Source organism: Malaya genurostris, unplaced genomic scaffold, assembly GCF_030247185.1.
Source record: "Malaya genurostris strain Urasoe2022 unplaced genomic scaffold, Malgen_1.1 HiC_scaffold_61, whole genome shotgun sequence".
Taxonomy (NCBI): Eukaryota; Metazoa; Arthropoda; class Insecta; order Diptera; family Culicidae; genus Malaya; species Malaya genurostris.
The window spans coordinates 1-14,931 of record NW_026682694.1 but is presented as its reverse complement, the minus strand read 5'-3'; the positions used below and the strand labels follow the sequence as shown (position 1 = coordinate 14,931).

At 38.1% G+C, this 14,931-nt stretch overlaps 3 protein-coding genes across 3 annotated transcripts; 1 reads left to right on the top strand and 2 right to left on the bottom strand.

Moving 5' to 3' along the window:
- Positions 1-1,279: 1,279 nt before the first annotated feature.
- Positions 1,280-3,580, top strand: LOC131440068 (uncharacterized). Its single transcript, XM_058611161.1, has 5 exons — positions 1,280-1,995; positions 2,053-2,155; positions 2,213-2,493; positions 2,560-2,752; positions 2,818-3,580. The coding sequence occupies exons 1-5, from the start codon at positions 1,382-1,384 to the stop codon at positions 3,193-3,195; spliced, it is 1,569 nt and encodes a 522-aa protein (XP_058467144.1). The 5' UTR covers positions 1,280-1,381; the 3' UTR covers positions 3,196-3,580.
- Positions 3,581-3,615: 35 nt separating this feature from the next.
- Positions 3,616-5,291, bottom strand: LOC131440066 (protein Aatf-like). Its single transcript, XM_058611159.1, has 2 exons — positions 3,823-5,291; positions 3,616-3,766 (listed from the first exon to the last, which is right to left on the bottom strand). Exons 1-2 carry the CDS (start codon positions 5,187-5,189, stop codon positions 3,649-3,651), a joined length of 1,485 nt encoding a protein of 494 aa, XP_058467142.1. The 5' UTR covers positions 5,190-5,291; the 3' UTR covers positions 3,616-3,648.
- A 2,238-nt stretch (positions 5,292-7,529) lies between these two features.
- LOC131440067 (mediator of RNA polymerase II transcription subunit 7) lies at positions 7,530-8,612 on the bottom strand. The gene is made up of 2 exons (XM_058611160.1): positions 8,094-8,612; positions 7,530-8,037 (listed from the first exon to the last, which is right to left on the bottom strand). The coding sequence occupies exons 1-2, from the start codon at positions 8,421-8,423 to the stop codon at positions 7,708-7,710; spliced, it is 660 nt and encodes a 219-aa protein (XP_058467143.1). The 5' UTR covers positions 8,424-8,612; the 3' UTR covers positions 7,530-7,707.
- Between the last annotated feature and the right edge of the window lie 6,319 nt (positions 8,613-14,931).

Sequence of the window (14,931 nt, the reverse complement as noted above, 5' to 3'; positions counted from 1 at the left end):
ACGCGGCGGGCAGATTTCCCCCCTAACGGCTGGCTATGTCTGCCAGCCATTTTCGCCGGAATTCTGCCAGAATTCCGGCAAAAGTCTGGCAACAATGCAACAACCGTTTCCGGCAGAGAATTTCGCCTAGCGATTATTAACGGTTCTTTTCTGTCGGATTCTTGCCATACAAGATTGGAAGAACCGTTTTGAAACGGTTCTACATTTTAAGCGTCTTGGATTTACGTTTACAGCTTCCAGATCCAGATTTTTATGTCGATTATTTCATTTCGAATTTTCATAATGCCAACCGGAAATTATTTCTGGCCTACAGAAGGGCCAAATTGATGAATTTTCTTCGATATTGACACTATTCGGTGCATTGTACTCGTACGCAAAGCAGCTGAATGTTGGTTTTATATGCACTCGTTTGGTGCGAAGTTTGCACTGCAAACGGTTCACCAAATTGATTATTTTCACTTCCGATGGTCTGATAATTCTCAATGCTCTTTTGTAAACTTTCACAGACCTTAGAAGGGCTGATTTCTCGGTTGATTTTTCAAATGGACGTTAGTGCAAGTGACGCTTTGTGTATTTTCTCTTCTATTAATTACTAAGCGGTCTCCATGTTGACCACTCAACTCTGTGTATAAAATAAAACCCGAAACCATGTAATTTTTTCGAAAATTTTTACATTCGCGTCACAATACTCGAAAGAGATAGTATACAAAACGAAACTGTCACTTGCTCATATGGCCCTTTACAAAATGAACCAAGATTTGTAAAATTTTCTCCATCGACTACGTTGCACGCTCTCTATGAGTCAAACTTAGAATAAATTTGTAAACTTTGTGGTAATTTTCAGAAGGTGTGCGTGGCAAAGCACCCTTCAGAATTTTACTGAAGCCCGTTCACTGATAGCTGCTTTCGTTTTATGCAGCCTCCTGCTATGACGTCATGAAACTGTGGCCAGCATCATTCTGCAAAAAACAAAAAAAATGAAGAAGAATGGCTAACAAAAATTGGATATTACAAACTACTTGTTTATTCAGTACCCTTTACCGCACTTTCCTGCAAATTATCGATCAGATTATCATCACTACGATAATGAAATTAAGATTTTACTCGATTTAAAATGCTCGAATGTTTGTTTACCAGACTCTGAGCGCTCTGATTGCCCACCAAATGCCCCAGATGTTGGCTACGATAGCACTTGCTGGAGCGCCCTATCCTTGCCACCGCGCTGGTTTTATGTTGAATATGACTGGCCATATAATTTTGATCCACACTGTCAACTATATAAACAACTGCACAAAATAAATAATAATATTCAAAGCTCGGTACAACTCTGCCAAAGTAAAATCCAATTCAATTATGCTTTACAAGACTTATTAGCTTTAAAATGAATGTAAAAATCTACCTTTCTTCAAAACTGGTAGAACACTGTACCTTCTGCCAGTTGTTCGGTGTTATCGAAGTGCAGCGTGATGAAATCCGTTTCGCCGTTTTAGACAACAAACTTCTACCAGGTACTTACTTGATTGGTGAAATATGTAGTGAATCGGACTACCGGCGGTTACAGCAAGCCGACCCGGCCGACTTCAATCGGGACATACTGCTGCAGGAGGAAAATTTTCTACGCCTGGCGATCTCCGATCGGGGCCGCATCAAGCACGTAACGACAAAGGTGAAAGGTGTTACCATCGAAACACTGAACAAGGTGCTAATCGTATACGATGAGCGGGGATTTAGCAACCTGGCTGAAAATCAACTGCAGCTGGATGAGGACGGAAATGATTTGTTGCATCTGGCACAGTTGATCAAATCATCGAAACCCCAACGGAACTCGGCACTGAAGGACTTGTTGGGCTACGCGGCTGGCAGTCCACTGATGGGCTGGGCAGCGTTGCTTTTGCACCCATTGTTGGTGATTCTGAGGATAGTTTTCAGGAAAACCGCCCTGTTCTATCACTTTTCCGAGTGGACGAACAGTATTAGAAGCCGGGGGTTCAATGGGTAAATTCAACTTGATTTGATTGAGGATTTAATTACGAATTATTTTATAATTTTCAGAGCTAAGTGGGCATTATTATTTGATATAGGATTTGGTGTGGCCGTGCTTTCGCTGGTGCTTTACTTCGGAAATCCGGGTATTCAGTTTATGGAGTATGCTGAGGTAAATTAGCGTGTTTCCAATGTTCCAATGAAAAATTCTAGTCCGAAATTATTACAGCTGGTTGTGAATTACTTGCGAAATTTGCTGACTACCCTTCGCGGCAGTCCAATCGGACTCAAATTGAATGCTCCGCTGAATAACTTCTTTCTCAGCTGTTTTCTCTACCACGTGGACCTCTGGTGGACATTTTTGATCATCGTTTCCCCGGCGATACGCTTTCTCTTTCTACCGTTGTCAGTGTTGGGACTGTTGGGATTATCATTCCAACTGGCAATGCTTTCGGACCTAATCATACTAATTAGCCTACACGCACATTGTTTCTACATCTATGCTGCGGTGTAAGTAGAGTTTAATCGGCACCCTTTCTATTTTATTTCGGCTTATCAATCAAGTGTTGGTTTCAGATTGTATCGAATCGAGCTTGGAGGAATTCGGGCGCTGTGTCGCATCGTTCTAGGCAAGAAGAAAAATATTCTTCGGGACCGTGTCGAATCGCACGAATACATGAGTCGGCAGCTTTTCCTTGCTACAATGACATTCGCCGTACTTCTTTTCCTGCTGCCAACGATTCTTGTGTACTACGCAGTTTTTGCAACGGTGGGTATCGGAACCAGATTAAAACCAGTAGACGATTGATGGATTGAACGCATTTCTACTTTTAGCTTCGTTTCTCCATTTACTGTATTTCATACGTACTAATGACCGTAAGGCGAACCATACTTCAGTTTCCGTTCGATGCCATGATTCGATGGTTGCGAGGGACTTACACCGATGTGGAAAGTTTAGAGATCTACAATATCGGATCGTACGCCAATGAGAACATTACGATTATTTATATTGCGCCTAAACCTAGCAGGGGTTTCTGGAATGATCAAAGCTGGCAACGGTTAAGGTGGAGTGCGAAAACCGGTAACGACAACCCATCGATGGGTGCCACTATTTCCATTGGTCGGTTCTTCGTTAGTTTAGTCCAAGGCGAAATGGTTGCCTTTATACAACCGGATGAGAATCATTATCACAGTGATAAAAAAATTGAATAAATGCAAAATTAATTACTAATTTTCGGCAAGATTTTGTTTTTTTTTCGGTATCTGACGAGAAAAACAGATTGGAAAAGAACTGACTAATGAAATAGTGAAATGAAAATTTGCGAAGTTATCGCAGAGCCGAGACTCAAACCCGCGATCTAACGTATAGGGTTTTTCTCTTAGAAAAACTTCAACGTTCAACGGTGGTTCTTCATTGGTTAAATACGTTGGATCATTGGTCCAATGAACGTCCAATCAATCGTTCAACGGGAGTATGCGGTAACTTTTTCGCAAATCGTCGTTTCATTCGTCAGTCTTTTTCCAATCTGTTTTTCTCTATGCCTTAACAAGACCAAAAACTTCGGCTGATTCGAAACAAAGAACCAAATAATGTGAATAAAACCAAAGTATATTTGTTTTAGAATAGAAGAATAGTTTTATTATATATTTTAACACAAGGCTCGATCATTCTGCCAAAGTAGCACCAAACAACGAGCTGAACAATTCGTCCTTTGCTTCATCGGTCCATTCGTGGTTGTCTTCCGGGGCAGTGAAATTAACCATTTTCTTATGAACTACGTATCTACAAAAAGCACAGCAAACATTAGTCAGCAATTATGTTTCTCCTTTCAACCTTACCTAATTTTTCTTCCCTTGGAAGCTCTCGTATCGACCTGTTTCTTCATTTTGCTTCTGAGTTTTTGCAATTCTGCCAGCTTGGCATTAATTTCCTGTGGGTTTTCCACGGTATTGGATTTATATTCAATCAGTTCACGCAGCAGAGCATGATAGAAATCAGAATCGTCGAAAATTTCTTCATCATAAATCGGTTCCGGTGTGTCTTCGGCATCAACAGCAGTTCCCGGAGATCCACTGGACTGTACATCAGGCTTTTCAAATAGTTCGTAACCACCCCTGTAAAGCTGGGATTTCCGTATCAGGTCACCTTTCGCCAGCATACTGTTTTCGATTTTTTGGATTATGTCAAAGGACTGATGAGCATTTTTAGTGTTACTAGAGGCTTTAGTTCGATCGTGCCACTTCTGAATTACGTCGTTTCTATACGGTTTGTAGTTTGCATAGTTGGCGTTTATTGACGACTCATAGTGGTTTAACCGCTGACTTTTAGATTCCTCATCATTTCCACGGTCTTTCAATTTTCGTTTTGTTCCCGATTTTAGTAGGTCTTTTGTCTCCGAGAATCGTTGCGTTTGAAATTCTTGAAGTTCAAGTAGGGCATTTAAAGTGGATTCGACAGTTCGAACTACCCGGTTGGAAGCTTCTAGGAACTGGGGATTCTCTCGAAATCTGTTGTACTTATCTTCATGGGGAAGCGAATTGGCAGTTATTAAACTTGATTGCATTTTGATACGAATTTCCAACAGGCGTTCCCACATTTTAAGTTGATTTTGAACACAGATGCCCTTTTGAACTTTTTCCTGTCGATTTTCCTCCTGAATTAGTGTTTGATCTTCTCTATCACCTTGACCTAGAAACTCTCCCAGAGTGAAATCCTCTTCATCTTCCTCCTCATCATCGTCATCGTCTTCCTCTTCATCTTCATTACTCTCGCCTTGATCACTTGCCACGTCCAAATAATCGGACCCATCGTCTTCTTCTGAATTGTATTTATCGTCCTCCGAATCTACCTGGGAAGGTCTCAACTTCACAAACGCACCCGGCTGCTGCTGGCCATTTTCACTGTCAGCACTTTCTTCGTCATCGGTGTCACTGCTAAACACATCCTGGCGGGAAGACACCTGCCCTTGATACTTCCGATCGACAGCATCCAAAGATTTAACGTTTTGCTTCCGAAAATCACTCAGTCCACCGCTGGCTGCCTTTTCCAGAAAGTCGTCATTTTCGTCGAATTCACTAAATCGAGGCTGCGTTTCTTCGTTGTCCGAATCATCGTCGTGCCCGGTTGTTGTGGCGGCCAACTGCTCGTGGATTTTATCCGACAAGGTTTTCACCGCCGAACGTTTATTGATTCTCGTGTGCTGCATTTAAATTCAATTCACGATCATTTTCAATGATAAATAATAATATTAGTTAATAAACAACGTGCTTTCAGATCCACAAAACGTGTTGTTTTGATCATGTACCGAACGTTCGTAACGTTTTGACATTTCGTATGATTCACCCACCAGCGCTGCCAACTATACCGATTTCTCGGTATTTATACCGATTTTTGGACTCGATACAGGAATACAGATATGCTCTCTCAAAATACCGATATTTCAATTTTCATACAGATAAATACCGATTTTCAGTTTTTGTGTTGGATTCCATAGGGGTAAAGCAGGTCGAGCGACCTTTTTTTTTTTTATCGCAAAATCATTTCCGCCCTAAATCGATGATTGATTTTTCGAGAAAGATATTGTACAGATAGATTTTTCCGCCAAATACAGATTTTTACAAAAAACAGTTGACAGCACTGTCACCCACACTCGAACAATTTACGACCCACCGATAAATTTGACTTGTAGAGGGCGCGCGTATGTCATGATGCCAATTTCAAGATTGACTGATTTCAGTAATTAACAACCGTTTCTACTTTTCTTTACGTTTCGTGTTAGACTCGTCAGCGCAGAGCAGTTCATTAGCCGTAACTTTACGTCTGCTTAGCGGCTTAAGTACACGCTTAAAACCGATTTTCGAGCTCGTCATAATGAAATGCCGAATTAGATCGGCAACACGAAATTTTACTGATTGTTCCGTAATCCACATGCTCATTGCCGAAATTCGTTATTGTAAAGTTCTGATATCTCGGTAAAGCGCATTTTATTACCAAAGTTTGGCATAATATGTTGCTGAACTTGTCCGTAAACAACAAATATACCGAAATCAGCAAATCCGTTTGCCGAGATTTCGAACAGTGTGTTAGCTTTTACTGAAATTCCGCGCGTCATCTAATGTCACCTATCGATTTTGTACAGCACCGGACGTCGCCGACACGAAATGGTACCGGACAAGTGTGAATAAACGCATTGAAACGTGTGAAAGAATATTGCCGTTTGTGCACGGGACTGAACCGGACCGGAAAGGTGTAAATAGACCTTAAACGATTTTTTTCAACTTCGTAAATCGACTTAAACATTTCAAAAGGACTTGAAAGCAATTGAAAGATTATCTTTGTTTACTTTCTTTTTCGACTATATCTGCGTTATTAAACAAATCTGTATAAAATGTTCAAAACGACGTATGTAACAATGAGAGATTCTCTTTGTTTACTTTCTCTTTTGATTATTACGGAACTCTTAGCAATCCTTCTCTCTAATTATTTACCGATAATAATAACTAAAGCTATCATCTTTTAATCTGCTCTGGAGAAATTACCGAAAAAAGCAGGAATATTTCGCAATAATCGAAAGAGGAAGTAAACAAAGAGAATCTCTCAATGTTACATACGTCGTTTTAAACATTTTATACAGAAATGTTCGTTGCATAACTGATACTGTTAGAAGAATTAAAATATTGTCTTCCATTCTACACGAATATTTTGTAAGCAAATTAAGAAGTTATCAACAGAATAGAAAGTAGACGAACTCTATGAAACGGTAGAAAATATCCATTTTCATTATTTTACTATACAACAGGAAAAATCTTTTTGGAGCATCTCTACATGTACGTTCGATATGAAAAACAATTTTAATATAGTAAAACTATTCAAAATGTTGAACAAATCGAGCACATCTCGAGACTGATTTAAAAATATAACTTCCGGTTGACAGGATATCTTCCGAATTTAAACTCTGATACATCCAAACAATATATCAAATTGATAGAGTGCGTAACACTCAGATACTATGTGAATGTTTAATACTTAGCTACATATAAATACATAAACATATATGTTAGAAAAACCAGGTGTTTTTATAAAAAATAAAATACTACAATCAATTTTTTAACACATCCTAGAGGCTCACGCACTTCTCTGAACAACTTCTCACCGGCATAGCCGAAGACCTGAACAATTTTATTCGTATTACTAATAATACTAGAAACAAATTTTTGAAGTTGATTTTTTTCTGCTTATCAGACTATTTCCAGAACTGAAAATCTTATCCGGATAAAATTCAAAAGCGTTCTATGATAATTTCATTCATATAAATCCAAGTTTGTGAAAATCAGTTCCACCATGTCCGAGAAAATAAAGAGCATATTTTTTTTACAGACATTTCGATCTCGACGAACTGTATCGAATGGTATGTGACACTTCGTCCTCCGGGTCTCGGTTCAAGGGTTTCACAATGATTATATGCTGTCTGTATGACAAAGGCAAAAGAGCATATGTTTCATTCGAACAATAAAAAATTTCTCAATAATTTGAAACAAAAAAAAACTTTGAAAATGATGCTTTTAATATAACAAATTGGGAAATGTTACGATCGATAGGAACCGCACAAAATCCTGGTGAGTAAACAAACCTAGACCCAGATGTTTCTGTGTTTCTCTAAGGGCATCAATAAACGTATATTACTATACTTAATTTTACCGAACATAAGGACAATAATGCTCTTATTACATATTATCTACCAGTTCGCACATAAGACGATCCAGTGGGTGGCACCCTTCCCCACGGCCTTTCGCTGTGTCATCATCGTCACCGGTGTCCATTGGTTCAGCCGTTCCAGCTAACCGGTCCGATTCGGTGAGATCCGGCAACGATGCGAAAGCATTTTTTACCATTTCCCGTACCTTTTCCAGATGGTTCTGAAAGCGCTGTGTGGTTTCTATCCGCTGACGCTTTTGCAGCTCCATCATAACCCGTAGTGTTTCCCGTGCCTGATGCGGGCGGAATTCATTTAACAAATGATGAATGTGCACGAACAGCAGACTAAGATCCTCAATCTGCGGCAGGAGATAGTGAAAATGACATTCAAATCAAGATTATTATTAACTCGTACCTTTTCAGCTCTTCGTGGACTATCCGGATAGTGTACCAACAAATCAATCAGATCCAGAAAATTGACCAATAGTGAATGATTCAACTTTTTAAGTTCCTTCCGTCTATCGAAATGCTGCGGGTACAGCCGTTTGAAACCTTGCGCCTCCAGCGGTCGGATAATATTGTCATCATTACTGAACGGATTACCGAACATCGTGTAGGCATCTTGAATCGGCAGCGGAGGCTTAGGGGCCCGATTTTTCCGGATGTTTTCGTCGGTGTATAGATTGATGTACTGGGCCGGTGGAAGGGGAAGCGAGCTCACTTGGATGGTGTCCGCGTTGGCCATCTTGCTGATGCACGTTTCAATCTAGAAACACTGGCACTGATGGACCGGTCGTGGTCTGCTACTGTTTCGGTTCCGATCGATGTCGTTTGGATAATGAAAATCGATTTATAAATGAAAATTCACTGAAAAATGAACGCGTATACACTTTTCAACTATTTGGCTCCTAGTTTGACGTTTCTCTTTGGCTACTGTTTTGTTTCTTCTTCCACACCAAACTGGAGTGGGTAACTATAGGTGGGTACAACCGATCTGCCCAGTGGTTTTGTGACGCACGAACGGAAAAAGAATCCGTGAGTGCACACAGAAAATAATTAGGCAAAAATGAACAAACACCGGATTTGTTTCAATCAGTTTAGATTCCAACAGCTAAATAGACTGAAATTTGATTCCAAATAAAATGCTACAAACGATTGTTGTATCTGATTTGAAATCCTTTTGGAAAATTTTCAGAATTCCGACTCCAATCTCAGACGATTTGCTTGATTTTGAGTTGCGCGTTTATTTCCTTCTGAGAATCGGGCACTCTTTCATTTTGTGCTAAAATTAATACTCGAACGATACTCGTCCGTCAGATATTCCTCTTCAAAGTGGATGTTGACAGATGGCTTTATGGTTGTTATGAGGTAAAAACACGTGAATATAATAATATTACGACGATCATAATAATCATATTATGATGTCAATTTTTTTCTATCAAATAAGATTGGCCTCAAAGAATCAGTAAGTTGATATCATTAATTTACTGATTTCGAGAAAACGACCAATTGCAGGGGAACACGGTATCAGTATAAAATTTTGAATTGCCGAGAAATCGGAAACAATAAATCGAGTATTTTGGAAAAGGCTATGTCGATTTTTCAGTAAAATATCGTTCACCATTTGTTTTCGGTTTTCAAAATTATGTTTTAAGTGTGTACAGAATGTAACAACAATATTCTCAATCGGATCTGGTTAGCTCATCGAAAATTAGTCATATCAAAAAATGAAACATTTTGCTTTCATCTAGAATTCATACTCTTTTTTCAAAATAATCAGTTTAAGATTTCTTGGAAATTATAAATGTTATACTGATCTTCATACATTTGGTCGTTTTACAGAAATCAGCAAATTGATTGATCAACTTACCGGAATCTCGTTAAACATATTTTAGACAACCGAAATTCGGTGATTTCTTGAAATAGTCATTTTGTTCAATGCATAACTGAGCGATGTGAATAAGTGCATGTGCCTATATTTGGAATCAGTTGCAACTAAAAATTGAATCCGAATGTAACGATATGTTTCATGATAATCTAATTTTGTGCGAGAAATCAAAATGTGTATTCTACTTTGAATTACATGAAGGTGCATCCATTCTACTGTATAAATGCTTTGCGGTATTTCGTTTATCTGGTATATTGTTTTTACATTTACGAGTCTGTCCGTTCAACCGCGAATTTTAATTCAATTTTCATTTTAATTAATTGCCTCTAAAATAACTCGCGTGTATGAACACAGACAATTTCTGTAATTTCTTTCCATAAGCGACAAAGATTTCGATAATTTATAGTCTTCCCGAAACCGAAAATCTCGGTAAATTCAAATTACCCATCAAATGAATGTCTCTGATTCGGGGAAAAATCTAAGTGTGTAGTAGTCTGACTTTGCCTGAAATTTCTCTTCTAGGTGAATATAGCTGAATAGGCTTATTAGTCGTAAAACTAGCAACAGCTGTAATTTTCAAGTGTTTGTAACTAAGTTCTTTGTTGTTTCTTATTAAATTGTAGCAAAGACATCATATTAACAAGATATCCAGCTCTCACATTTCCCGAACAAATCATTGGCAACATCCTTTTTTGCGAGCATGTCGCCCCCAGACGAGCCCGCATCGAATCTTATACATAGAAGTAGAGGAGAAAAATGTCAAATTCGTGCGCGCCAAAATAGCAGGGTTGCGCACCCATACAATTGACATGATATGTTGAATGTGATGCCGTGCGATGGCGTTGCTGAACTGAAGATTGACTTCGCTCCAAGCTGACAGGGTCTGATTGTAGTCTTGTACGAAATAAAATATTAAATCAGTTCGCTTTTTACCGGACTGACAGAAACAAAGGCACGATGTATATGATAATGATATGTATTGTCGAAAAAAACACTCTGGGTTTGGAGTGTTTTTTCGACAGTAGTTTAGAAATGATCCTGCAACCGTTTCCTGCAGAGAATTTCGCTCATCGTATTCACCTGGTTTCAGGAAGTTACACACATGCACGGTTGATAAAACATCCATGGCCAAAATCAAATAAAACAAAACAAAAAAAATGAAGAATTGTCAAAACATGACCAGAAAACGATACGTCATAAGTCATAAGATACGTCACTGTATCAACGTAACTGGTAACCCTGCTCACAAAATTGACGAGTTTAAAATAGATAAGCAAAAAAAAAAGGTTGCGTTGTCATTTACAGACGTCAACGTTGAGAGCAATTCTCGGTTGATTTACCAGAAGGCCGTAACAGCAAGTGACAGTTTCTCTTTGTTTACTTTCTCTTCTATTAATTACCAAGCGGTTTACACGTTTATCACTTAACTCTTTGCATAGAATGATGCTCGAAACGTTCGACTTCCAAACAGAACTGTGAACTCCAAGAAAATCTTTTTAGATCACATCACAATAATCGAAAGAGAGAGTGAACAAAGAGAAACTGTCACTTGCTGTTACGGCCTTCTGGAAAATCAACCGAGAATTATGATTACACTTTTGTTTAAGCACATTTTCATATTGTGCAGCTCGATTTTTTGTATGCTGTGCAATAATTCAATAATTGAACTGTTGAAATAAAAAAATGCAGATCAGAGACATTATTTTCATGAACAATTATATAACTAATTACGATAATTTAACAGAAATTCCAAAACTATGCTTTGATCAAATAACCACTAAAAGTCTCAAAATAAGTATTTTGAAACGTAGCTTCCTGCCGAATTGAAAATATTTTTTATACACGCAGAGAAATAGAACGAATCAGATTCTAATCTATTGAGTCTTTAAATCAAATTCAGACAATTGTTTGAATCAAATGAAATTATCAAATATGTCGTAGTATAGATTCAAATAAAAAAATATGTTGACTGCTGAATTAAACTGAATCAAATATACTGAGTCTTAGCTTCAAATTCATGGATGTTGATTCAAATTGTTCGTCCGTCAAACAATAGGTGCTTTCATAGGATAGATAGTTTATGAATTTTGTATGTATAGGAAACTTACATTTGTATAGTGGTTTTCAGCTGGACATAGAATGCGACGGAATCGTCGCAGGATAGCGAAATAATGAGCGTCAGAACCACTGATGCCAGATTTGCAGATTGGTATGTAAATTTGCAATTTCGTTTGTTAGCAGACTTTGCAATTAAGCCGACTTTTTTGCAGATTTTCGAATTTTTTATAAACATTCGTTCATTTTTAATGACTTTTGCTATTACTGTAGGGTTTTCGTTTGGTTTTTTCGTCATACTTCTAAATATTGAGGTCGCATAGGACCTTTGCTAATACGCAAACGCCTAAAATTCCACCTGGCATCGCTGCCAGAAAATTAGACAGTTGTTTTAACCCCTTCGCTGTCTGTTGTATTGAAATTAACTAGCATTAGAGCCAAAAGAAAAATTGATCAGCTGTTGGATTGAGGCCAATTGCATTTTCAACTGGTAAAATTCCTTAGCGACAATTGTTATTTCATTGTTCATCGAAAGCATCAACAAATGTATATCTGTCAAAGACGACCAACTTTTTAGAGTAAACAAATAGCACACTCGAATAAAGCACGAGGTTTTGAAAACCAAGGCGTCGATTAATACAAAATATAAATGAAAAGGGAACGTACTAAACACAAAATAATCATTATGTACGATTCAGACGATCCGTCTTCTTTTGTCACAGTCAATCTCCGCCATTGGCACCGTCAATATTAATTACATGCATTCTTATGGAGCTATTCACAAGTAACGTCACAGTCACGGAACGTCTTGACGGACGGAGCGTGTGAACGTCCCGATAAAGAAAGTATTAAACTAATTTTGACGGAAACTGACGTTCCGGTGGAGGTGACGGAAGGAGGCGGATCGTCTGAATCGTACATTATGTCAAATAAATAGCAAACGCTTAAAAAATCCGTGCAAGTTGTAGCCGTAATCAGCCACATACGCATTATCAATATGAATTCATTATGACTGAAGTTTTCTAAATAATAAATAAAAAATAGTGTTTGTAACGGTCAATTTAAAAAATATTTTTTTCTGGCTTGTGGTCTCGAAGGGGTTGAATCGATGTGAATGACAGTTTCGCTATCTTTGCGGCATTTTGTCGCTATCTTATCGCATCGCAATCTTTTCTAGCCGACAGTGAAAATCACTATACTCATTTCAGAGAACGGTTTCACCGACGACGTTTCATAGTAGAGCTTTTGAAAAATATTGAACGAAAGAGAGTAGATAGCGGACCTTACACTATCATTAAAAGTGTCATTACTAAAAAATAATGTCATTTTTATGAACGTGTAATGGTGCAGTAATGACGAGATTTCTATCAAATTTGAAATACATCATTACTTAGACATCATTAAAAATGACAATAATAATGCTCGTGTAAGGGCCGCTGATGAGTCAAAAGTTTGATCCCACTTGTCATACTGCTACCAAATAAACAACAAGACGAAAATAAAATCACTATACCCAAGTCCGTTTATTTCTCTTCAAATTATGGATGTATCGATAAAATATCACTTAATATGGAAAAGGTTGTATTTCAGCGAAAGAGAACGGGTGACCAATATATGCCAATAGCTCAATAGCTTCCTGATGCAGTTCATAGGGAAAGGTCGGGATTCATTCATACGCATCAGCACGTTTTAGGTATCTGTTTTGTTCTGCCAATTCTGACTGGTTCGTTGGAAATATACTTCTAAATTAGAATTAGTCGTGCGCAGCACGTGGTTCGTCCTTTCGGGTGGTGCCGAACGGTGCCAGAAAAAAAAACTCATTCAAAACATCATTCAACAAGCTTTGCGCTCCTCGGTAAGGATATCAGCATTAGTCAGTCCTTGGCCAGCTTTCGCCGGCGATGGTTGTCCTGATGTTTCTCTCGGGTTGCACATTTCCAACGCGGGTTTGGTAAAATAGGGTGACCAGAACCGTTCCATTGTGGGTAAGCCGTTCATGTGTCCAAAGGTGAATGCCTAGAAATATATCACGAATCGGTTGTTAGTAATGGAGCAGATACACGAGGAAAGGAAAATTAATATAAATGAAAAATAAGTGACGATAATGATTAAATGTGAGTGTTTTATGAACTTGTTAATTTGATGAGAAAGTGAAGTGTACATAGATGTATATTTGCTGGTTGTATAAAGTGCTACTCCACGGAATATCCGTTGCGAAACAATCGCTCATGAATTTGTGCTTCGCCGAGTGTCACATAACTTGAAGCACTTGGTGTAATATTTTTCATTGTAGTGCCCTAGGCATAATCATAATGGATGAAAACAATCAGTGCGAAGTACCAGCTCATTCCCTCATGCACCCAAGATGAATAAGTACGAAGCTACATTTACGGATTAGTAGTGAAAGTCGGCTTACTCCAATGTGTAAAGTGATTTCTGTTATCAAATCAAAATGTAAATAAGTTTATAAAAAGAATTCACCAAGATCTAATAAATATTGTTAAATTATAACTATAAATGTGCAGCGAAGCCCCCCACTGCCGGAATGTGGATTCTTGTTATGTGTCAAATTCAAATTGTAAAGAACTCAGTGTGTTGTTAGTGGTATTGTAATTAAATTGGATATACTTAAGAGAATCTAGTTCCAGAGAAAGGTAATAGAGATGGTTGTTTCGTATTTTTTAAAATGATGAGAATAGATAAACCCGTAAACTACATTAAACTCGTAACAAAAATATGTAGTTGTATGCTTTATGAACATATTATATAACAATAGACGCAATGGCCGCCCCAAATGAATTTTTGCATAGCCTTCAGATTCAAATTTAATAACTGTCATAAGTTATGCATCCTGAACAGGAGCACTACTGGCCTTAGAACAAAAGTAAAATGTGGTGAAATGCTATATAACCGCAGTTTGAAGATCGAATGCAGGGAAAATTATTCCAATAATTAGTTTGAAATCATATATTCCACGTAATAGTCTAATTCGTAACCTTAACTTATCATGTTTTGTTAGAAAAAAACAACAGAGTCTCTAGGCAGCACGTTTTGCGGTTTTTCGCAACTTTACCCAACCGAACGCTGGTTAACAAGACTTGCTATTCACGGTGATGATTTTGCTGAATATGACGGAGTCAGTTTATTCTGCGAACTGCTTTTCCCCCCGAGGCATTGTTCACAAATGATGCCGAATGCGGTTATGTGATTCATTATTTCGTATGCCATTATGACTGGTTGTATATTTTAGTTTGCTAGGCGATGAATTTTGTTTCATTCATTCAACTTGTTTCAAACATCAAAGTAGTCA

Coding starts and splice junctions, on each gene's coding strand:
- LOC131440068 (XM_058611161.1), top strand. CDS start 1,382: ATGAATGTAAAAATCTACCTTTCTTCAAAACTGGTAGAACACTGTACC. Junction 2,156..2,212: donor AGTTTATGGAGTATGCTGAG/GTAAATTAGCGT, acceptor AAATTATTACAG/CTGGTTGTGAATTACTTGCG. Junction 2,753..2,817: donor ACTACGCAGTTTTTGCAACG/GTGGGTATCGGA, acceptor TTCTACTTTTAG/CTTCGTTTCTCCATTTACTG.
- LOC131440066 (XM_058611159.1), bottom strand. CDS start 5,189: ATGCAGCACACGAGAATCAATAAACGTTCGGCGGTGAAAACCTTGTCG. Junction 3,767..3,822: donor TCCAAGGGAAGAAAAATTAG/GTAAGGTTGAAA, acceptor TGCTTTTTGTAG/ATACGTAGTTCATAAGAAAA.
- LOC131440067 (XM_058611160.1), bottom strand. CDS start 8,423: ATGGCCAACGCGGACACCATCCAAGTGAGCTCGCTTCCCCTTCCACCG. Junction 8,038..8,093: donor GTCCACGAAGAGCTGAAAAG/GTACGAGTTAAT, acceptor CTCCTGCCGCAG/ATTGAGGATCTTAGTCTGCT.